We start from the raw sequence: 24,336 nt of genomic DNA, 5'->3' as shown, positions 1-24,336 counted from the left end.
TATAAATGACGGCATGGATGTTTTAAGATAAGTTTGACTATTTATTTTATTTTAAGAAAATACATTATTATCATTTATTTTATTATGACTTGATTTATCATTTAAAGTTTTTTTCAGCATGACTTATAACTTTTATATATGTAAAAAAATAAATGAAAATAATGTTCAAACGTATCTTAAAAACTTAAAGTTAAGGGTGTCGTATATTAAAAAAACAAATGTAGTATTTTGTAAGTACCATCGGATATGTAGTCATTAAAAGATATAAAATCAATATAGTACAAAAATTTCGACTTGGAAAACATCACAAAAACTAGCTTAATTATGTTGATGACTGAGCTACTACATACTGTGATACTGACTCTTATACACAAACGAAAATACTATTCGCGGGGAGAGATTTCAGAGGTAGATCGGCATAAAGATGAATGAAACGAACAGCCAGCCGTATGATTTTTCCACTCTAGTACAAGATTAGAGCAAATGCGCACATAGATGAAAGGCCAAATGGGGAAAATACAGTGGAAAGACACTAGCATCCGCGCACGAGTGTAGGTTGTAGAACCACAAAAAAGAAAGAAAAAACAAATCTACCGGTACTTCCTTGACGAGGAGTTCATGAACCTGATGCACTCCTCCACAGCTTCGCTCTTGTGGGAGTCATCGGCGACCACCGGCGCCAAGGAATGCCGCCTACTGCTATTCCTCGCCGGCGTACAGTCCGGCGAACGCGACGCGGCACAGCTGGCAGGGCCTTTCTTGGTCGACGCCGGCCGGAACGCCCGGGCGACGCTTGCCCTCGCGCGCCGGTAGAACCTCGTAGCCGTCCACCGCGCGCTCCTCAGCAGACGAGAGCCGCAGGCGCCGCGCGCTAGCCTCGACCGCCGGTCCGGGTCCGACGGTTCCATCCGGCTGGACCAGCTGGACGCCTGCAGCGAGATCGTGGGCTTGCCTCCGCCGGTGGTCTCCGGGGTAATTCTTGTGCACTCACTGCCCTTTCTCCTCATCGCCAGATGCTTAGCCCCGTCTAGTGTGTTTTGTGTGCGAGCGTATCACCAGCGTGGCCTAGCCACGACACGTTTTTATACGGTAAATAGCTAGTGATACCTCACTGCTCAAAGGAAAAGCAGACTACCACTACTACTAGTACGTGACAAGAGCATGAAAGTCTCCCAGCGCAGAAAAGATAAAGAAGATGAGGGAGAGACAAGCTAGGGAAAGAAAAGGTTGGTCTAATTGACCACCAGGACATTGTCGATCAGATCACACAAACCAATGCATGGAGAGTTCCTTTCACTTCTTCTAATCCTTCATTATGACCAGTAACCGCCAAGACCCGCAGCTTTAATTTAGAGGCAACAGGAGAAGAGACCACGACATGTGTGTATGTGGGGCGCCGTATATCCTTGTTGTCTAGCGCTGGTGCTGCTGGTGGTGGCCGAAGAATATTTCGCGCGGAAGCGAGCAAGCAGATCTTGCAAGGGATCGATCTAACCCCCAAACGAGGCTATGCCGCTGGAGGAAAAGAGCGAAAGCGAGAAAGAAAAGGAGGAAGTTGATGCAACAAGAGAACATTGCACTGGGCAGAGGACCGACCGAGCAGTTCTTTTGAGGGCGGCAGGGCTCGCCGGCTCGGGCTGTGCCGCGGGGGTCCCTTCTTCTTTTCCGGCTAAAAGACGGTGCCCGACGTCGCGGGCAAGGCGACGCGACGGGGGAACATGGAATTGACGGGGCAGTGCGGCCAGGACGCGACGGTGCTCGCCGGGAGGGACAGGGTGGGGGCCGGCCGGCGTGCGCGCTGTCCGAGGCATGACGACATGGGACGCGACGTGTGTGGCATGGACGAGCGCGGCGGGAGGGGCACCAATCATTGTGCAGTTGGGGGGCGTTTTCTGGGGAAATGGAAGGCTGCGTGCCTGCGTCGCTGATCAACTGGCAGCGCAGGGTAGGCAGCCTGTGCAGATCGCGGCTGGCACGGAGTACGGCAGCTCTGCCTGCCGTCGCACTTTGCGCGCGCGCCTTTTTCTTTCGTTTTCTTCTGCTTCGGATGCTGATTGTTCCGGCTGAGTTGTCTTGGTACAGGTTTTAGGGTGTGACGGCTCGTACTCTAAAAATTGGGACCAGCGGTTTATGTTGTTCGCGGTATCTAAGTAGTAACAGTTTGACTGCGTTAATATAAGAGCCGTTGGAATTGTTGCCAGAGATTATCTCAATTCTCAGCAGGTTTGTCGCTGTTAGTTAGGAGTATTTAGTTCCACACAAAATTTTTACATTATATCACATCAAACGTTTGAACATCTACATAAAGTATTAAATATAGTCTAAAAAAACAACTAATTGCACAGATTACGATTAATTTACGAGACGAATTTTTTAAGCCTAATTGCAGAGATTATTTCAGCAGGTTTGTTACTGTTAGTTACTTGTAATGTGATACCTTTGATAAAAGAAACATGAAAAAATATATATACTCCGTGTGCTCTAGTACTCCCTCCATCTATAAATTATGATGTGTAACCCATTTTAAATTATGACCTGCGGAAAAAAAAACTAAAATATTACTGCTTGAACATATGCGAAAAGAAGCAAATTAATAGAAAATTAAAGAGTCAATCCTCTTCCAATCTCCTCTGATATGATATTCAAAGTTCAAACAGATTTAGGAGCCGGTCTTGAAGAGCGCTCACGTAGGTTAGTACTCCCTCCGGGTTTATAATACTTATCGTTTTAGACAAGGGCACGGTCTTCGAAAAGTAGCTTTGATAACTATTTTCTATTATAATATATATAAAAATATCAACAAATATATGATTTTATTGAAATACTTTTTAAGACTAATCTACACATCTGGTTTTCATATTTTAAGACAAATATTTTAGAAAATATTTATAGTCAAAGATTTTAAAATTTAATTGTACCCTTGTTCAAAACGACTAATATTATCAGACCGGAGGGAATACACAGACCTTATGTAGTGCACCTCATGGCTCCACGTGTCAGTAGTGGTGCTGAGAATTTTTTTTTTTGAAGTAGTATATAGTCAAGCTATTTACATTCATAGTTGGATTGCATTGTGTAGTATTTCCTGTAAATTAATGAGGGTCATTACTCCATAAATTAAGCATAGTGAGTGGTGGAGGGTTATAATTGGATGAGTAGTGGAGGTACGTGAGAAAAATGAATGATGAAGGGTTGTGATTGGTTGGGAAGAGAATGTTGGTGGAGAAGTTGCTATATTTTGGGACAAATCCTGAAGGCTAAAAGTTGTTTTGTTATATTTTGGGATGGAGGGAGTATTAAATAGTCTCTCTGTTTCAGGTTATAAGACGTTTTGACTTTGGTCAAAATCAAACTGTTTTAAGTTTGACTAAGTTTATAGATAAATATAATAATTTTTATAATACTAAATAGTTTCATCAAATCAATAATTAAATATATTTTCGTAATAAATTTGTCTTGGATTAAAAATGTTACTACTTTTTCTATAAACTTGGTCAAACCTTAAAGCAGTTTGATTTTGATGAAAATCAAAATGTCTTATAACCTGAAACAGAGGGAGTAGCTACTACCTTTGTCTCATAATGGTGTCTTCTTAGGGTTTAAAGTTTATCCCAAAATCGTTGTCACCTTATACTATTATTTGTCTCATGATTCACCTCTGTTTAAAATTCTACCTATTCTACCCTTATCATCCATCCTTTCCTATTCAAATAAGATGCACTGTAGTATTTTTCTTCTCAAAACTTAATACCCGCTCCATCCCATAATATAAGAATCTAAAATTGAATTAGATATTTTCTAGTATTACGAATATGTAAATGTCCAGATTCCTAATTTTAGGAAATATCCAATCCAATCATAGTTTCTTATATTCTAGGACAGGGGAGTATATGTTAAATAATTTTATGTAATGGAGGAAATTATATTTATTTTAAAAGGGAGGAGGCAGTAACCTTGGAGCTCCAACTATAAGCAAACTTGATTACTACACATATGAAGCCGGTAAAAGTATACATACCCGCAGAATCACCCTCTTTTGTTGCTTGACCAGTATTAGATCTGAAGACCTGGACCATTCGTTCGGCAAATCTTTCCGAAGACAAGTTTGTCTAAAGCATCCTGTCGTCAGTCGTCACTCCCCTAGGCTACCCTCTTGTTCTGGGAACAATGCAGGATCAGTCACTGTCTCACAGTTTCACAGCTCGTGGTACAAAAAGCACCATTATTACAGTGAAGAACCTCATGAGAGCAAGAATAATAATACAGCCAACTGCTTAATGTATAGATCCTTATAGCCTATCTCTTAGCTCACTTATATAGTGATTAACTCTTCATTATAAATATATGGTTCACCTGTCTGTCTCACAAATTTTCTTGGTTACTATGCCTAAGTCGGCTTCTCATCTCTCTCTCCTCTCCTCTCTTATCTATCTCAGCATACAGTCTTTTTATAGCCTTCTATTATAATTGCTCCCTCCGTGGCTTTTTTATGTTAAACTAACCCGCAAATGTTGATTTTGGAGAGGAAAAAGTGCACCGAAGGTCCCTCAATTTGTCATCGGGATAAAAAAACATCCTCAAATCACAAAACCAGATATACGGGGTCCTTAACTATACAAAACCGGTCACAATAGGTCCGTCGGCAGTTTTGATCCCGGTTTTATCCTACGTGACTGCTGAGTCAGCGTGGGACCCACGTGGGCCCCAAATGTCAGTATGACACGTCATCTTCTCTGTTTCCCCTCTTTTCTTGCCTCCCTTCCTGTTGCTCGGCGCGGCGAACCGGCGAGGCGATGGTGGTCGTGACTCTGGCGGTGAAGAAGGGTGGCGGCCGGCCCGAAGCTCGGTGGGGCGAGGCGGAAGAGGAGGAGGGCGGCGCCGCGACGGCGGCGGCAGTGGCGGCCGCAGTGGGGCTCCACGACGGCCAAAGATGGGACCGGGGAGGTGACAGCGTGGGGCAGAGCGCCACCACTGCGCTTCTCCCCTGTCAGCGGCCAGACGCGCCGCCTCGTCGCCGTTCAACCTGGCCGCCTCCGCCTCCTACCGCCCGGGGCCATGCGGCTCGCCGCAGTGCGTGCTGGTGCCCTCGGCCCTCCTCCTCATCGAGTCCCTCCAAGATCTCCTATATGCCAGGACAGGATTATCATCCATACCTTGAAATTGCTTCTCACCATTTTCTTTCTCATCTTTCAATCAGGTTTTTATGCAAAGGAACTATCACGGGCTGGAGGACAAATCTCCTGGGTGCAGCAACTTCTTGGCTTTAGCTCCTTGGACACCACCACAAATTGCCACGGCATCTAATTGGTCTTCTTCAGATTCAGAAAAGAGAGAATTCTTTGAAGTGCCAATGGAGTCTAATGAGACAGAAGTCGATTCTATGGACGTTGAGGAATCTCCTGAAGCAAATGCCGCAGCAATCGATGGTGAAAGCCTTCACCAGTGGGCAGTGGCAACAACACTGCATGACCCCATCGTCGCTACCAAACCCTTCAGCACCTGTTATGTGTTCAAGGTGACGGTGAGATGCCATTGTTGTGAATTGACTGCTGCTGTTTACTTACAGGAAGGATGAGGAAATCCTCCAGTTAGTTAGCCACGACTAGTACCACACTACCACCAATGGTTGCCATGTAGTGCATAGTGTTGATCATTAGATCGGTGGTGGGGGAGATCGCGTGCGGGCGGGCGATGCTGGCGCTGGCGTCGCCACGGGTGGGCGACGCGATCCCGTGCCCGCCATCCGCCGCCGTCGTCCCGCTCCCCGTCCCGACGGAGCTCCGCCTCCAGTACCTTGCCATGGGCATCTCGCCACCGTCGCCGACTTGCTCCCCTGCTCCCGCGTCGTCTCCGCCGGCCGCCGGACCTCCTCTCCTGCCTCGCCCCGTCGGTCCGCTGGCCTGCCCAGAGCCCTAGAGAGAAGAGTGAGAGAGAGAGGGAAGAGGAAGGGAGAGAAGAGGGGAAAGAAAGAGAAGCTGACCTGGACAGGCTGACACGTGGGTCCCACGCTGACTCAACAGCCACGTAGGATAAAACCGGGACCAAAACCACCGAGGGACCTATTGTGACCGGTTTTGTATAGTTAAGAGACCCCGTATATCTGGTTTTGCGGTTCAAGTACGTTCTTGTAACCTTGTAACCTGATGAGAAGTTGAGGGACTTCGGTGTACTTTTTCCTTTTGGAGAAGGAGGTAGCATTTCTTTCGGAAACAGAAGAAATGAGGCCCAATATACAGTATCCTAGGCCTGGCAAGGCAGGCAAGCTCGAAGATCTTTTGTGCTTCAGGCCTATGGGCCATAATGGTGTTTGGGCAATGGAATTGATTACAATCTCACCGGACCCTTAATGGGCTTGGCTAGATATGTGGACTATGTGATTTTCTAAAGAAAAAGTTCACTTTAGGTCCCTTCAAATATGGATCGAGTTTTATTCGTGTCCTTCAACCACAAAACCAGGTCACATCCTTCAACTTCTAAAACCAGTGTAAATCTAAGTCCCTTGGTGGTATTGAGAGTGGCTTCTAGCCTACGTGGTAACCTAGTCAGCAAAAAATCTATACTACTTAAAATGGTAATAGTGGTGGTGTCCATCCCACATCACCCTCGTCACTAATATTTAGGCCCCGCAACCTATTATATTACACCACCTTTCAACAACTCCTCTCCCATTTCTCTCCAAAAAAAAGTCCTCCCCCCATTTCACTATTGGCTCTTCCCAAATTTCAAAATCACCTACTTGTTCAATCAAAAATTAAAAGCCATAGTATTACTTAGATTAAATAAGTGCGTATTAATTGATTTAATAAGCTACAAACTCAATTTGTTTTCAGTTGCCATGCACGAGCTCTAGATTAGTAAAAATAAAAAACGCATTGAGAACATCTGGGACCCACATGTATGCGCCATGCAACTCACATTCTCCCTTCATCCTACCCTTTCTCTCTTCACCCTCTCCTCTCTATCTCTTCTCTCCCTACGGCAGCGGCAACAGTGGGAGCTCCGAGAGCCACGGCGGTAGCGGCGGTACAGGAGGTCGACGGGCAGTCAACCCAGGAGCTTGAGGAGTCCTTCAACTCCACTATCTCCTCCACCGAGCGTGCGAGAAGCTTGAAACTCTCGGTGGCCAGCCCATCAAGTGGCGGTGCCATAGAATGGCAATGCGCCGGACGGCGGAAGGGACGCTCGCAGGCAGCGGCTAGCAAGCCCCGTCGACCTTGAGGCACTATGGCGTGCTGGCCTCATGTGCGGCTCCAAGGTTATGTCCATCTCTACGGCACCAAAAACAACGGGTGGCTCGAGCTCCATAGCAAAGTGGAAGAGGGGATCTAGCACCCGCTGCTAGAGCCGATCCGGTGATTCCTCCGGGCCGCACAGCTCGACAGTCTATTTAAGGAAGGAATAGTGGACCTGACGTGGCATCGATGGGGGTGCGCCAGATCTAGGAGAAATTTTATGTGCTCCGAGGAAGTAGTCGGGAGGTAGAGATGGACCTGGAGCTTGCATTGCTGCTACCATAGTTATTGAAACTGGACTGGCAATTAAACCAACTTGGTCATAGTTTCATTTGTTCACCGGTGACCACTAGTCCAAAGCAGTTCAATAACCCATAAATAAATAACTGATTCCATTCAATCATGAGGAGCATAGCCTGGAGGTAGGTTTCCTTGCCTGTATGCCTGAGAACCAGGGTTTGAATCCCCACTCGGACCATTTTCTCTTATTTTCTGTCTACTATTCGGTCATCCATGCAAGCCTTTGTCAGTTCAACCCGATTTTTGGAGCCGGTTTTCATAGGCGCTTGGTGGTCGGAGTCGATTTTCATAGGGTAGTCTAGTCGGTTTACACCAGTTTGATTACACAGATGGTCTTTTAATTGGACCAGACCCGTGGAGGCGTTGGTTCCTATTTTTTTAGAGCTCATTGAGGCGCACGAACACGGAGAGGAGATCCATGATTCTGTCCTCCCCCTCCTCTTCCTCTGCTTCGACCATCGCCCACACCGTCTGTTGTACCGAGCTCTGCCTCCTCCATCCATTAAACGTCGTCGCCCTGGAGGTAACGAGGCGTGGTGCGGCCGTCCTCTGGCTTCAATGAGTGCACGCCGTCGTCGTCGTCGTTGTCCCGATGTGTAGGCCTATTGTTTAACGTTTTGCTATTCGGTCTGCCACTGGCATGTGGGTCCCACTGGTATTTTTATTTTTATTTTTGTTTCTAGTGCCACGTAAGCGCTACATAGACTGCTAAGACTATATCAACGAGCCACGTAGATGCTACATCAATAAAAACCGTTTTTAATATTATTAGGGGATTTGATTTACACTGGTTTTAAATGTTGATAGATATATTTAATATTACTGAGGGATTTGATTTACACTGGTTAAGGAACGGGAATCGGCACATAGTTGAGCGACCGAAAGTGGACCCTTTCCTTTTCTAGAGGCACCTGATTTATCTCGATCCTCACTAATTAGGTTGTGTTCTTTCCTCGTGGTTGGAAACACTACCCTCCAGCATGGAAAACAGAGCAGTCTATTAGCATGTGGTTAATTAAGTATTAACTATTTTATTTTTAAAAATAAATCAATATGATTTTTTTAAACAACTTTTATATAGAAACTTTTTGAAAAAAATATACCATTTAGCAGTTTAAAAAACGTACGCGTGGAAAACGAGAAAGAGGGGTTGGAGAGGGTGCGGCCCAAAATGTTCACGGCCCTGGCCTCCCGGTCAAAGTGGCCACACTTTGGAGACTGCAAAACAAGGCCTTTTTCTCGTAGCCCTTGTCGTTTATCCTTTTTTTTTCCCGCTTCCGGTGCCTAAGAGCAACGTGTTGCACATTTTGACGACACGTAGTAGCCACGTGCCACATGGTTTGCCAGGAAGAAAACCTTTTTATTGTCTGATTAATATTTCAAGGGTACAGACACAGAAATCCACAATTACCAGGATTATCTTAAAAAAGGAAAAAGAAAATTACAATAACCAACCCATAAAACACTTAAAGTTTAATATTCCATCTCACAAGTCATTTGATTACAAATATTCACTCCTAATAAGTTTTGTTGCAAAACCACCGTAGTGAGTAGATGCTTAACCGAATTAGCCCGTTTTGTTGCAAAACCACCGTAGCGCGTAGATGCTTAACCGAATTAGCCCGTTACCGCTTATGTAGAGTCATCACATGTTAAGTTAGTCGAGTCAATCTTATATAAGTACTTGCTTAGACTTATTTTTCGTGATTGATTGGATTTTTTTTTTCATATAGCGAAACTCAGTACAATAATGTTTAAGGTTTCATCAGTAATTCTATTTGTGAAATATTGAAAAAAGTGTCAAGACTATACTATGAAAGTATTTAATTTTAGTAAAAACCACATCGATGGCTCACACTTTATGAATAACATGTTGATTTGGTTATATATACACACACTGGGTGTTTTTTTAACAAAATTGAGTATATGGATGGACATTTGCAACAAAATAACTTATGGGGTGGAATATCAAACTTGAAGTGATTTATGATGTGGTATTTATAATTTCCCAAAAGAAAAAAAACTAGTACATACAAAGTTGAATAGATATTTAAAATAGCATTATATGAAACTTATATACAATCTTTTTCTATTTATAAAAATCAAATTATTTGTAAGCTTGTGAAATGTGTTTGTGATAATCAGCAATATAATCTATGAGGAAAAAACAACTGACCAAAAGTGTGCAAATATAACAAAAAATGTAGTGCACTGTATAAAAAACGGTCAACGTGGTCATTCACTTATGTTCCATATATTAATTATTAAAACAATTAGTACTCTCGACTTTGGAGTAATCAAAGAAATGTGTATCACTATGCATTTGAATGGAGCTAGCGCTGAATTATAACGGTTTAATCAAATTAAAGTAAATAAATCCATGATATACAAAACACGGAAACTTGAATTTGGAACCATTAAATAAAAACACTAATTTGAAATTCCACCACAGGCAGCACACTTGCATTATCGATTACAAAGTCTTTGACCAAATAATACTTATTACGTTTTAATTTTAAAATTATTTAACCAATAAAATAATAAAGTGAAATTCCAATTTGAGACAGTATTACAGTTTTTATTTATATATTTTAAATTATTAACTTAATAAAACATAAATTAATATAAAATGTATTAGAACATGTCTACATATAATTTTGTAATGATTAATTTTGTTTTTAACTATTAATTAATAAAATCAAATAATTTTGGGAGTACACGATAAAGGTGGTAATGAATTTGTGTGTTGACCGCATATGGCACCTCCCAAGTGGCACAAATATTTATATTTTTCACTAGAAATTTAATGAAGACATGGGTTTGCAGCTAACCAGGGGATGCATTTATCGATGAATGCTTATGATGTGTGTTGTGATATGTGCATGTGTGTCATTGCAAGTTGGGAAAAAAAATGAAACAGTTTTATCCTTGATACTTATAAATGAAGTGTTTTTTTGGTGCGGAATAAAAAATGAAGTTGATCACGCATCATACTCATAGTCAACACTTTACATTGAGTTAATACTCCCCCTGTCTCACGATAAGCATAACCATGAGTTTCCGTGTCTAACTTTATTTTAGTTAGACACGGAAACTTATGCCTGCGCTTATTTTAGAATGGAGGAAGTACATTATTATGTTGGGAAGGTGAATAAGATTTTATAGGACTGCTTTAATTGCTTTACAAAGTCAACGAGAAGATACCATAAAATGCTTTACATATTACTAAGTCATCATTTGTGGAGCAAAAATGCTGTATTCTTTGTTGAGAGTTCTCAACGCGCACACGATTTTCAAATTACAAAATGGTAGGAGTAGTATTTATTGTAAAAATTTTCTATATAAAAGTTGCTTAAAAAACATATTAATCTATTTTTTAAAAAAAATAGTTCATACTGTACTAAACTAATCACGTAATGATGAGTCGTTTCGTTTTGCTTGTGATATTGGCACGACTTTGAGTTATTATGAAACAAAAGCTGCACACCAGTAAATCTATTCTAAGGGCAGTCCCAACCCTCCAACTAGAATGGTGTCTATAGCATTAACTATATTGTCATGTAGCACTTTTAGCTTATGTGACACTATATTAATTAAGAGAGAGTGTGAAGAGAGGAAGAAACTAGATCTCATGCAAGACACAGCTTTAACACGAGAACCTATGCACTAGATACTATCAAGTTTGTATGGGGAGAGAATAGTGTCTCATAAGGCCAGTAGCAGTGCGGGAAACGCACATGAGTAGCTCAACCCCTCCAGCTAGACAAAGAACCGGATTTCACAGTGCAGGCAATATACATGTTAGTGGGTCCCACCCATGTTAGTAGGTCCCACCCATCTCTCTTTTCACGTCCATCTCTCCTTCTCCCTCTCTCTCTATCCTATCTCCTCGCATTCCACGGATCAAGACCGCAAGCGGCAAGGGGCGACGACGGCGGGCAAGAAGGTAAGGACGCCGGCGAGCTCGGACGCGGCCTCGACCTCGAGCTCCTCTCCTTCTCCGCGCTTTCCCCATCGAGCCGGCAAGCTTCTCTGACGAGGACAGTGGTGGCGGCGCAGATCGAAGCGGTGCGGCGACGAGCTTCCCGGTGACCGAGGTCGGTGACGCGGAGCAGAGAGCGGGGACAACGACGAGCGGCGCTGGCTCTCCCCTCCTCCCTCCGCCGGCGCAGGCTCTCCTCTCCTCCGGGCCGAGCGGCGGCGGCGGCGCGGAGCGCGGGGACGACGATGAGCGGCGCCGGCTCTCCCCTCCTCCCTCCGCCGGCGCAGGCTCTCCTCTCCTCCGAGCCGAGCGGCGGCGGCGACGTGGATCTGGGACCCTCCTCTCTCGGCCGGCGACGAGGAGATGGAGCCGCTCGTGGTCGTCGTCCTCCTCGCTTCGTCTCCACTTCCGGCCGGCGACAAGGTTTCGGAGGCGGCGGCGCGGAGCGGAGCGCGGGGACGACGACGAGGTCGGCGACGCGGAATGGGAGGGCGCGAGGTGACGGCGAGTCGGAGGCACGCCATCCACAGTGCAGGTTCCAGCCGTTTCTCCGCCGCGCGTGGTCCCGCGCGAGTGAGGAATCGTGCTTCCTGTTAGGGGGCGAGGAGCTCTGGTGGGGCGCGCGACCTAGCGCCACACACGCACAAATCCGAGCTGGCGGTGCTAGGTAACGCTCCACGTCCCCGCACAGTGAGAGGCCTAATAGATGAAGAATAAATATGATTGATAAAGAAGAGAGATGTTGTATTTATTAATGGCCCACTTTAAAAAACCAACCATGGTGGTTGTAGAATGCAGTTTCTATTGTGATGTCTTATTGACACAGCACCATAGACACTACTTATGCACATCATGGGTTGAGACTGTCCTAAGGAAAAGGTAAATCCATCCTAATCAAACGCAAATTAATCGGTTCACCGTACTTGAACGCCCGGAAGACTTTAGCAATCAAGCAGTTTCACGAGCTCCATCCCCCCTGCAACGCGCCAATGCTTGCTGGAGTAGTTACAAGTAATAGTAACAGCTAGTCAATCCAAGTACTACTACTAGTTACCACTGTCTACTACTGCCACGGCACGCTGGCACTGCACAACCAGAACACGGATACATTATCTTAGCACCAAAGGACCAAACTATGGGCAGGAACGGACGCAAAGCCGCAGCGCAACGGCATGTGTGTCACGATGGACCAATAGTCGCGCGCGCGCTCGCGCACGCACTGGCGGAACGATCACGACACGAACTGCATGAACTCGCTGTCGCGGAGCAGCGCCGCCATGGTGTCGGGGGCGAGGCACACCTCGATGTCCACGCTGCCGTCCCCGGCGCGGGCAGGGAACGCCGACATCTTGCCATCGAACTTGTTGGCGCGGCCGCTCCGCACCGCGAGGGGGCGGCCCCACCCGAAGTCGTTGCCCTCATACATGGGGAACCGGTTCGAGCTCCCCATCGTGATCACCGCGCCGTCCGGGTTGCCCAGCGGGAAGCACCGGGGAGCGCCCTGCCACGCCGCCGCGGCGCGGCGTATCGCGCCGTCGTCGTACGCCGCCAGGCTCGCGTTGAGCTTGGCCGCCGCCCACCGCAGGTCGTTGGACGCCAGCTCGGCCACCGTGGCCGTGGTTGCTGCGCTCTGGATGGCGTTGCCGAAGTACACAGGGGAGATCGCCGGGCGCAGCCTGTGCCGGCAGTTCACCGCCATGCGGAACGTGCTCGTCGCGTCGGGCGCCAGACGCTGCCGCGCGCGCGTCACCGAGAGCCATATCTGCGCGCACAGTGACTGGAACGACGAGATCGCACTGAGCCCTTCGGGATTCTTCCGATCGTGCGCCATCTTGCCGTAGACCTCGGCGTCTTGACCGCCGCTCGGGCGACGGTTAGTGATTGCCTTGAGCTCGCGAATCGCATCCGCGCTGAAGTGAAAGACGCGCTCGCGGAGAGGCGCGTCCGCGTCGAAGGTCACGGCGGGGCCCACGCCTCCTGGAAAGCGGAGGACGGCGGTTGACTCGCCAAAAAAGCTGCGGCGGAAGTCCGGCAGCTTGGGTGACGCGCCACGGCAAAGGGCGGCCCATGTATTAAAGAAGTGCCAAAAGGAGGTCCCGTCCACCACGGCGTGGTTCGCGACGATGCCGATGAACACGGCGCCGTCGCCGAGCACGGTGACCTGGAACGACGTGAGCGGGCGGCGGTGGCCGTCGTAGCTCACGGTGCGGTCCATGGGGAACAGGTCCTTGGTCAGCTTGGTCGGGACGTCGGCGTCGGGCACGATGAAGTCATCCAGCGACAGGTTGGGCGCGACGGCGTGGCGGAACTCGACGCCGGCGTCGTTGCAGCGGATGACGACGCGATCATCGGGGAGCGTGACAAGGCGGCCGGCGAGGGTCGGGAAGATGGCGAGCGCCCGAGACAGCGAAGACATGAGCAACGAAACCAGGGAAGCCATGGGCACGTCGGGGGCGGGGAAGAAGAGGCCCTTCTGGATGTAGTGGCACGACAGCATGGGCAGGTCGGAGACGGACAGCGTGAGGTCCCCGACCGCCGAAGCGCCGTCCGGGCGCACGTCCTGTCTCGACACGACCGTGATGCCCGACGCCGGCGCGTCCACGCCGACGAGGCTCTTCGTCACAATGGGCGACGCGGCCGAGGCGGCGCCCACCATGGCCACGGCGGAGAGCATCTGAGCCATGCGTTCCGATCGATTGGCGTTTGTGCGCCACCGGCTGCTGGCTAATGGAGCAGTAGCAGGAGAGTGTGCTGCCGTTAGCGTCGCGCAATTCAGGCCAAAGAGGTGGTTTGGGCAGTGCTGCCTCTGCTTGCCCTGGACACACTCGGCTGTCCAGGCCGATTTATATAGGCGACGAAGAGGGGATAGATGCATGCACCTGGATCAGTAGCACTCGCAACCTTTTTCTTTAACAGCAGCACTGTTTTGGATATTCTCTCTGAGTATGCAGGTTTTGTGGTTGTCAGATGAGGAGATATCAGATAAAGGAGCAGCTAGAGATGTGAGCTACGCTTGTGAACAGTTGGACAAAAAAAAGGGCCCAGTTTTAAAATATTGGCGATGAATATGATTACCACCAGCATAGCTTTTGTTGCGTGAATTTGGTTGTTGGATGGCTCTACAAGACTACAACTACAACAACTGTCCCCTCCTTTATCAGCAAAATATCATCATAAATTAGAAAAGAACAAGTGTATCACAAATGATTTATCCACCAGAGATATTTCCATCTTCACCTGGTTTTCTTTTCATATCCAAATCCTCATTTGGTTTTCAAAAAGATACTTTTAGGTTTGGTTTGTATATATATGAAGATTGAAGAGGACGGTTCAAAAATCTTTTTGATTCTTGAAAGTAATTGCACGAAAAGAAAAGAAGTCTCAACTTTAGCTATTTAATGTAGTTATTGACGAGATAATGAAAAGTGCATTTAATATTTATCCGAAAAGATACGGTGAACACATAACGGCTACCCTTATTAAAACGAACGTGTAACGTCAAAAGTATTTGCTGTCATGTTAATAGCCTCAATTTCTCAAGAGTTATCTGTTCGTTTTGAATGCATTCGGTATAATTAGGCTCCAGCAACGTGTGTAGGCGCCAGTTAGAGAGCCAGAAGCGTCCTATTCATGGCATCCACATCCACCTTTAATACGAACGGATTAGCGTTTTATTCTCCGTCACCTGTTACGTGGTCTACATCTGTGTCACAGAATAGGTTGATCTTGTCTTCTTGAATTGGAGAGGGGGAGAGAATGAGTTGCTCGAATTTAACTTGTTTTCTAGCCTGTATCCAAGGCCAAGTTCCTTTTTCTTTTTCCATTCCTTAGTCTTGCTTCTGGATTGTGGTATTTAGAAGTTGGATTCTTAAAAGTTGGATGTGGCTTTAGATACATATGGAATGCACTACTCCCTCTGTCCACAAATATAATGGTTTTTGTCCGAATGTGACACATTCTAATACAACGAATCGACTCTCTGTCCAGATTATTGTATTATGATATATCATATCCAACCAAAAACCCTTATATATATATATGGACAAAGCGAGTACATAATACTGCTAGCAATAGTTTTAGAACATCATCACTCTAAAATCCACTTGCCTAGTAGAAATCCACTTGTTTTTATATTATAGGGCCTGTTCATGCAATTTTCAACCATACCATTTTTTGGCAAAGTTACCAAAACCATGTCTATGTTTAGTTTGTTGCTAAATTTGGTCACTACATAAGAAATCATGCCAAAATTTTGGCAATATTGCCATCTTGATAAAATTTTGGCACTGCCAAAACTTAGTACTCCTTCCGTTTCACAATGTAAGTCATTCTAACATTTCCCACATTCATATTGATGTTAATGAATATATATATATATATATATATATATATATATATATATATATATATATATATATTCATTAACATCAATATGAATATAGGAAAACCTAGAATGACTTATATTGTGAAACGGAGGAAGTAAGGTTTATTTTGGTTACAATTTGAACAGGCCTATAGTCTTTATCAAAATTTGCCTAGTAGAAAAACATATTTTGATACTTGGTCTCACTAAAATTCTTACTTCCTCCATACCAAAATAAGTGTAGCTATGTGGTTCAATAGTTTAAATTTGAGGTATTAAGATTTGAATTTTTGATGCTAAGGCTATTAAAATTTAACAGCAAACGAGAGTAAATAGTACGGATATGAGCACATGCTTAAAAATATAGCACAAATCCTTGGCCCGTTTGCCTTGAGAAGCCAATATGCCAGACTCGTGGCCATAATCACCTAAACACTGCTGACGATGTCGCACGTCACATGCGTGATTTTGAACTAAACAATACTAGCGTGTAATATTTCTTTGTTTCATCATTTGTAAGACTCTTATGCTTTATAATTAAAGCTAGGCGGGTGACCGTCTTTTCTCTAAAATACTAGCGTGTAATAAGGTAAAACTTTTCCAACTCAAAGTAAACATTATGGTTTGTAGAAACCAAAACCCAGTTGGTCCTTCGCAATTTTCTTTTCCTCGTGAAACTTCATCTTCTATCGTACCGAGTGCAACATCATTAGTACTATCAATCAAATTATGCACAGGACAAAGGAAAAACAGCATGCTCTGCCAACACACAAAACGTACCATTATACTGTAATTGATTAGTTGCAAATACGACTATGCTATGCAGTGACGCATGCAGTACACATCGGAGGAGTTATATGTACTGACAAACGAAAATGCGTAGCACGCGTTACAACTTGAAAAGTCACGCGATGGCACGGCCTCGCGAGGTTCGATGGACCTGTCGGTTTCGCCACAATTTGGTTGGGCAGCCTACACGCGCGTCAGTACCAGCACCCGACGGCAGTAGTTGTGTGTCGCAAGAGTGTACTCCCTCCGTTCAAAAAAGTCAAACCCTGCGTTTCCGTGTCCAACTTTAACTGTCCGTCTTATATAATTTTTTTTTATAATTCGTATTTTTATTATTGTTAGATGATAAAACATGATTAATATTTTATGCGTGACTTGTCTTTTTAATTTTTTTTATAATTTTTTTAAATAAGACAGACGGTCAAATGTTGGACACGGAATTTAAGGTTTGTCTTTTTTTTTTTTTTGGATGGAGGGAGTACTCACTAGTCACTACTCAGTACGATTTGGCACTCTGCGACAGTTAGCCTCTCAGTTCAGTGCACGGTTGAGGGGCCGGATCGTGTCCGACGACGCATCAGCACGGCCTACGGCTCCATGGATTGGATCCTTTCCCCTTTTCCCCTCGCGACCGCGAGACGTCAAGCGGTCGCGTCGACGCCGCCGGTAGAGACGTGGTACTACCTTGTAGGCTGGCCGAGTGGCCGGTCACCTTTCAGCTCCGGGCGGATTCGTTCACGGTTCATGAACCTGCTGCTGACAGATGTACTCCCTACGTCCAAAAAAAAAAAAACAAACCCTAAAATTCCGTGTCTAACGTTTACCTGTCCGTCTTATATAAATTTTTTTTATAATTAGTATTTTCATTGTTGTTAGATGATAAAACATGATTAATATTTTATGCGTGACTTATTTTTTATTTTTTTATAATTTTTTTAAAGAAGATGGACGGTCAAACGTTAGACACGTAAACCCTAGGTTTTTTTTTTTTGAGGGAGGAAGTAAAATCTTAGTACTAGCTGCTGCCCGCCCCCCGCCGTCCTTGCAAAGAATCTTCTCTGTTCGGACCGACGGGGCACAGAGAAACTGAGATCGATCGATGCTGCCGTCGTCGTTGTCCTGCACAAACTGGGATACTGGTGGATGCATGTATGTTCTTGTCGCTCCGACAACATACTGAAGTTCGGAATTAGCAGCGACGACGCTCGTGCATTGTGTCTACACCCTCCCTCTAAAAAAAAAAAAAAAGATAAACCTTAGTTTTAAATCTGGACATACATTATGTCCAGATTTAAATCCAGGGTTTGTTTTTTTTGGACGGAGGAAGTAGCTAGGAACGTGTAAACTAGTCGATGCTCCTCCCTGCTGCCGGCGCTGGTGAGCTGGAGCTCGATCATTCGATCCGTCAGCCACTGAACCTGAGCGCCGCCCTGCAGCTGTGCATCATCGCTGAGAGTAATTCGCAATCCAAGCTCGTGGTTAGCATCCCCGGCCACGTGATTAGCCCCCACGGGCGCATCGGAAAAATGGCCGGCTAACAAGGCTTAAGATAATCGCACCTGGCTTAGCGGCTCTGATCCCGAGGACACTCGCGCGCGCGAGCGATATACTCCAGTAATTAAGCGCGCGTGCCGCGACCATAATATAATGGCAAGCGGGCAATGCGATTAGTGGGGGAGCGCGCGGGGGCGGGGGCACGAACAATCTGGCCGGCGAGCGAGGCGGGGTCGGGGAGGTCTACTCTGGTGGTGGTACAGCGGAAGTGGGCGTGGAAATAAAGAAAGAAAGGCAGGAGCAAGGTGGGACGCACCCACGCGGCCGGCCGGCGCGCGTCCTCGCTGTCTCGCGGCCAGCAGTGGCAGGCGCAGGCCGGCCACCTTGCCGATCAAATGTCAAACGCCAACGCGCACGTATTACAGCTCAGGCGCGCGCGCAGCGGACGTGGGATGGTGGGGCAAGTTGGTACCGGGGATCGTTCATTCGTTGGCAGCCTTCGCGTTGTCTGGGGTACGTTCTGTCCGGGTTTTGAACAGCCTTGTTGCGGTTTGCTCAGACTGCCTCAGTGCTTCGGCCTTCGAGGTGCAATGCTTCCGTGAAATGTTGCCTTCCACGGCAACATTGTCGGCTTATCGCATCGTGCACCTCAGCATGCATTCGTAGCATAACGGAATGTACTGTGCGCAAATTTAAGCGGTGATGCCCCACTGCCAAAGGTAGGAATACATGCAGAAAAATCAAGCAATAAATGTTCCATTTCTCGCGGAGCTCATGAGAGTTCAATGTTTTTTTTATTGACGTAAGAGAGAGCTCAATTTCAACTTCAACATTACCTTTTCCTTTTCCCAATTTTCAGCAAATATCTCCAAGCTTGTTGCATTTCGTCTTATTTGAATTTTTTTATGGTTAGCATTTTGGTTGTTATTAGATAATAAAACATGAACAATACTTTATGCATGACTACTTTTTAAATATTGTTTAAAAAAATTAAATAAGACGAACGATCAAAGTTGAACATGAAAACTCATGACTGCGTTTAAAATGGAACATAGGAGTAGCGTTTAAAATGGAACATAGGAGTAGTCATGCATAGTTGTGAATGCGTCTCCTTAACACACGCTCAAAATCTCGAATATAGGTAAAACAAATGGACAGCAACAAATCTCTAAGCAGGACTAAGGCCCCGTTCGATCTCTCCCCTTGAAAGGATATTTTCAACGCACGGAAAACGAGAAAATTCATTAGTACATATTAATTAAGTATTAACTACTATAAAAATAATATATACACACACGCCCGCGCTTGATTTTTAAACAACTTTTATATAGATTTTGTTTTAAAAAAACACACCGGAGTATTTAACAGTTCGAAAAGCGTGCTAACGAAAAACGTGAAAGTTAAAGTTTAGAATTAAGAAAAAGAACTGGGCGCATCAAAGTATTTAAGAAAGAAGGAAGGATGAGGAACCTAAGGTTCGAACCCATGCCGTTGAGCACCTCCTGGCAACACCCGCGTTGAAGAAAACTAGAGATATTTTTCTAATACTATATGAAAATTTTTAAATATCTTTACACTACTATAAGTACATTACAAGAAAAAAAAAGCTTTATAGAGACACTCCCCAAATGCCTTTACACTACAATAAAGACATTTTCAAGTGTCAAATGGTTACAAACGAAGATGCTGTCATGGTTACAAATAGGGCATACCTTCTATCTACGAAACTCCTCAAACGGGGGACTGTGGGACCCCCTTTCTAGTTCGGACCAATGACACGAGTGAAGGTTCGAGAGCCGATGGGGGGGATGCAGAGGGGGTCGGGCCCCTCGGGAGTGGTGGAGATGCGAGCGGTTTATACATATTTGGGCCGCGATAGGAGCGTAATACCCTACTCCTGTGTAGGATTGATTCTGGTGGAAGAATACAAATGCTTTCTTTCTCTGGGTTGCCGTCCCCCTCCCCGCTCAGGCATGGACATCCTTTTATATCTAAGGGGTTACCACAAAGGCACAAGACCTAGCTTCAAGGGAAAGGAAAACATTCTTTACAGGCAATTAATGCGTGTCTTGTCCTCCCGACGTGTGAAGCTACGTGTGCCTTACCACGACATGGGCCCCATCCCATCATGCCAAGCGACACGGGCAGACGCCCGCGCCATTCCTTCTTAATTGTCGACGACTTTTGGCCGTCCGCCCCCACCAATGGGTGGGGATCTCCCAAACTGACCAGTGTGGGAGAAGCTGGTCCGAGTCCAAATGAGAGGCAGAAAGCCCCTCATTGATGGTGACGAGACGGGGCAGATGCAGGCCACGCCCTCTGCTAGTGTTGACGTAAAACACGAGGCCTGGGAGATCTGCTTAACTCCAGTGCAGGTCCAAAGCTCGCCTTTGGGTGTGTTAGCGTGCCAGTTGATTTGATCCTGCAATCAACAAGAAATAGAAACAAAGAGATCGCGGTTAAATCTATAAATGATAGCCGATCGGCTAAGTGCCGATAACATATCATTTACCTTTGAGCCGATGTCATATGTGAATCGATCGGCGACTATAAATAGATAATAAAGAACTAAACCTACTCGATCGGCTGTAGATATTACCAATATATAGTTCTTATATCGATATATATTTAAATCAAGTGATTGGGATAGATCAGTCGCCATGCCGAGACAGTATAAATCACTTGGATCGAAATATATATTAATAACAGGACTATATATGTTTATAGCATAGCCGATCATATAGATCTAGCATGTATCGGCTAATACTCCGACACTACTCTATATTAGGATACTAAAACAAGTATAATATATCAAACAAAAGCTTAATATACTTAAATGCAATAAGATCTTGACATAAAGGGCGGATTTAACATGCCACTGAAGCATATAGAGCGAATATGGTTAAATCAGATAAGATCGGCTGAAACTCCGATACTACCCTAATCGGCAACCAGAAGGCAGGCTAGAGATTGATATTCTAAGCACGACTTAATAGATCAAACTCAACTGATGCAGCATTAAGTATGAAAAGAAGAACAATATCTAGACAATCAAGCCGCTAGAAGTTTCATAGAGTGGTGGATATCTTATATAATCTAAATCAACATCAAAATCTAACCTAATCGGCTGCCCTCTACTAATAGATGTTAGCCGATTGTAGGTTAGATACTGATATTGCCAGAGATTATGTACAATATATGATAACTCGACGAATTACGTAAACAAGATTAGAGTATCATAAAGATGGAACAAGTTTTACCTCTTGTTGAAGATCGAAACCGATGCAGCTCAACCCGAAAGCAAGAACTCGTCGAAATAAAACTAAAGCAAAAAGGTGGCGATACGCCGAAATTGTATTGAACGTGTGTGTTTTATTTATATAGGGCTCGGGGTCTATTTATACCCAAGAATTACAAGATATGTCCATACCGGACACGACTATTATCTCTAACAAACTCTAAGATACCACAAGTCTTTACGGCAGACTTTTGCCCAAGCATATCTCTAAGGAAATTACATAAAATGTCCTAATTAATAGTTACAATTGCCTTCCCAGGACTCTATCCATGCATGGCAATTATCTTGAAGCACCTCAACCCAACCCGATGTCGTACACCAAGTCATATTGGCTGCATCACCTAACCAAGTCTGACTCCAATTCCGCCGATCCAATCGTAGCCGATCCAGACTTCAGCCGATTCTTACTCTGTTTCCGCGACAATCTTCATCTTCGATCCCGCTTCAATCTAATCTTCATCTCCGATACTGATATTACCAAATTTGGTCGTTAACAGCTAGCAGTAGGCGCACGTGCACGGCGCCCTGCCCTTGTCACGCCCAGAAATTTAGCCCAAATTTCCAGACTATTTTGTGCATTAAATCCCTGTCCAGGACCAGCCAGGGTACACAAAACGACAAGTAATAAACAGTTCCAAACATAAATAAAGCGTAAAATACTTACAGAAGAGGCACTTAGTCCTCACACCGAAACAAAAGCAGCAGTAGCGGAAAAAAGGCCATCCTAGCGGGGCTTCAGCTCCACTCCATAGGCAAAACTCAACTGGGGTCTGAGCCTTGGTCTTCTAACTCCGTCTTCAGCTCAGAAGCACTACACTTCTTAAAAGGGGGAATAATAGCAAGACTGAGTACAACCACCGTACTCAACAAGCCACACCAACGATACAGGCGTGCAAGGGGAATACAAGGATGGTTTGAGGCTATTTGCATAAAGGCGGTTGTAAATTGTTTTATTGAGCAAAACAGTAAAACTGTTGAGTAATTAAAGTAGCATTAAATCTCCACTGATCAACGCTACACCACGTTGAACAGGCCCAACCAACCCACCTGAACTACAGTGCATTGAGTCGATTTATTAAAGTGGGACTAATCACGGTGAATCTGGTCGACCACCCATAACCGCGGGCACGGCTATTCGAATAGTTTTACTCTGATCAAAGGTGTACAACTGTACCCACAAGACACAGCCCCACGACACGTTTCCGTGCGCCGACATGCCGCCATGACATACCGGAAAGAGGCCGTGACAGGACCCTTCACATAACCCCCTCTAACCAAGCACACCACACCTCAGGTTTCACCCCCACTCCTCGCAAGGCAGCGGGCAGTCCCCTCTCGTGCCTAGGTGAATCCGGAAGCCGCATAGGCCGTCGCAGGGCCCATCCAAATTCCATCACGCCCACCCTTGCCTGGATGCGTCAGCTAGAGGAAAGCTATACTACAAGCCCAGCCGTTGCCCACGCTGGCTTGTGGTAAGTACGATAAGTTCTTCCAGGGCATCCCGCGAACCGGTCCTTAATTGCCATGGGTGCGACTAGCAAAACCATGCACCTACAGCCCACCATTCGGTTGTATTTTAGTTGGATAATTACGGCCACTGAAACATGGCCGGGTGTCTCGAGCACGCAGCTCGTTCTGATGCTAAAAAGGTCTAATACTGTAATTATCCCATCAACTGAGCTAGTGGTAATTAAGCATGGCTAAGCATATAGTTATAGCTAGGTCACATAAGTAACCTGAGCTAGTCAATTTATTACCCAATGTTGACAAAGGACAGATATCAAGTAAACATAGCATAAGCAAGCAGATAGGTAATACCCGGATCCCATGTAATTAGCAAGACATGCATGTTTATTGGCAAACGGTAAAACGTTTATAAATTAGGATCAAAATGCTCAAGGGGAATCTGTGACTTACCTTGCTTCTTCACTTTGATCTTCCGAACTCTTTTCCTCGCGACCGCGGACTTCCGAAACGACGGATTCTACACGCTGGCACGCAAAAAGAGGAAAAACTCTAATAAAAACCAAGGAAACAATACATAAAAAGTAAACATACATGTAGAACTCAATTTTAGATGAATTTTCCAAGTTGAATGGCCCAATTTGGAGTTCGAATGAATTAGATATGAATTTTAGAAGTTTTGAGCCATTTAAATGAATTTCTATAATTATTAACGAATTTATTGCGCAATTAAAATCAATTATGACGTCACCGAGGGGATAGGTGGCGCCGGCAAGCGGGCCCCACCTGTCGGTGACTGAAAGGGGCGGTCCACCGTGGACCAAGTCCACGGAGGCACGAGACAGGTGCACCACGTGGCGCACACATGGCGCTGACGGGGCACCGACGTGGCGGCCACGTGTGCGGACACACGGGCGGCCCAGATCGACCCGAGGCCGATCGGACGGCTGAGGGGAGAGACGGCTGGGCACGATATTGCCAAGACCGGCCCAGCCGGCCATGGCGCGGCGGTGGCGCGCGGTCTCCGGCGACGGCGACCGGCGGCGGCGCGGGGAGCGGCGGCGCACAAGGGCGTCAGGCAGCGCACGCGAGAGAACGGCGGCGCGGCGCGGCTAGTGCACGAGCGTGGCGCAAAGCCGGCTCGGCCGAGCGATGGCGCGCGGCGGCGCGACCACCGGCGACAAGTGGCGGCGCAGGACGACGCGAGGAGGGCGGCAAAAGGGAGAGGAGGAGGAGGCGGTTCTCACCGTGCCCGCACAAACGGCGAGAAGGAGACGGGAAGGCGGCCGGCGGCGAGGAACGGCGACGGCGTGCTCCTCGGAAAGACGGCTCGGCGGGGCTTCGGCGACTCTCGGTGAAGACCGCGGCACGGCCGAGGCCCGGCAGGGCCTGGGGAAGGTATAGAAGGGAGCTA

The 24,336-nt window shown here is 46.0% G+C and overlaps 2 protein-coding genes and 1 long non-coding RNA gene across 3 annotated transcripts; 1 reads left to right on the top strand and 2 right to left on the bottom strand.

The window, feature by feature from the left end:
• Positions 1-419: 419 nt before the first annotated feature.
• On the bottom strand, positions 420-1,054 carry LOC4324823 (josephin-like protein). Its single transcript, XM_015790800.3, has one exon. The coding sequence runs from the start codon at positions 1,005-1,007 to the stop codon at positions 591-593; it is 417 nt and encodes a 138-aa protein (XP_015646286.1). The 5' UTR covers positions 1,008-1,054; the 3' UTR covers positions 420-590.
• A 3,697-nt stretch (positions 1,055-4,751) lies between these two features.
• Positions 4,752-6,359, top strand: LOC136356268 (uncharacterized). Its single transcript, XR_010740964.1, has 2 exons — positions 4,752-5,070; positions 5,198-6,359. It is a non-coding gene; the product is annotated as an uncharacterized lncRNA (long non-coding RNA).
• A 5,875-nt stretch (positions 6,360-12,234) lies between these two features.
• Positions 12,235-14,331, bottom strand: LOC4324822 (uncharacterized acetyltransferase At3g50280). Its single transcript, XM_015763304.3, has one exon. The coding sequence runs from the start codon at positions 14,195-14,197 to the stop codon at positions 12,746-12,748; it is 1,452 nt and encodes a 483-aa protein (XP_015618790.1). The 5' UTR covers positions 14,198-14,331; the 3' UTR covers positions 12,235-12,745.
• Between the last annotated feature and the right edge of the window lie 10,005 nt (positions 14,332-24,336).

This window comes from Oryza sativa, chromosome 1 (assembly GCF_034140825.1).
Source record: "Oryza sativa Japonica Group chromosome 1, ASM3414082v1".
Taxonomy (NCBI): Eukaryota; Viridiplantae; Streptophyta; class Magnoliopsida; order Poales; family Poaceae; genus Oryza; species Oryza sativa.
This window is presented reverse-complemented; position numbering and strand designations above follow the sequence as displayed.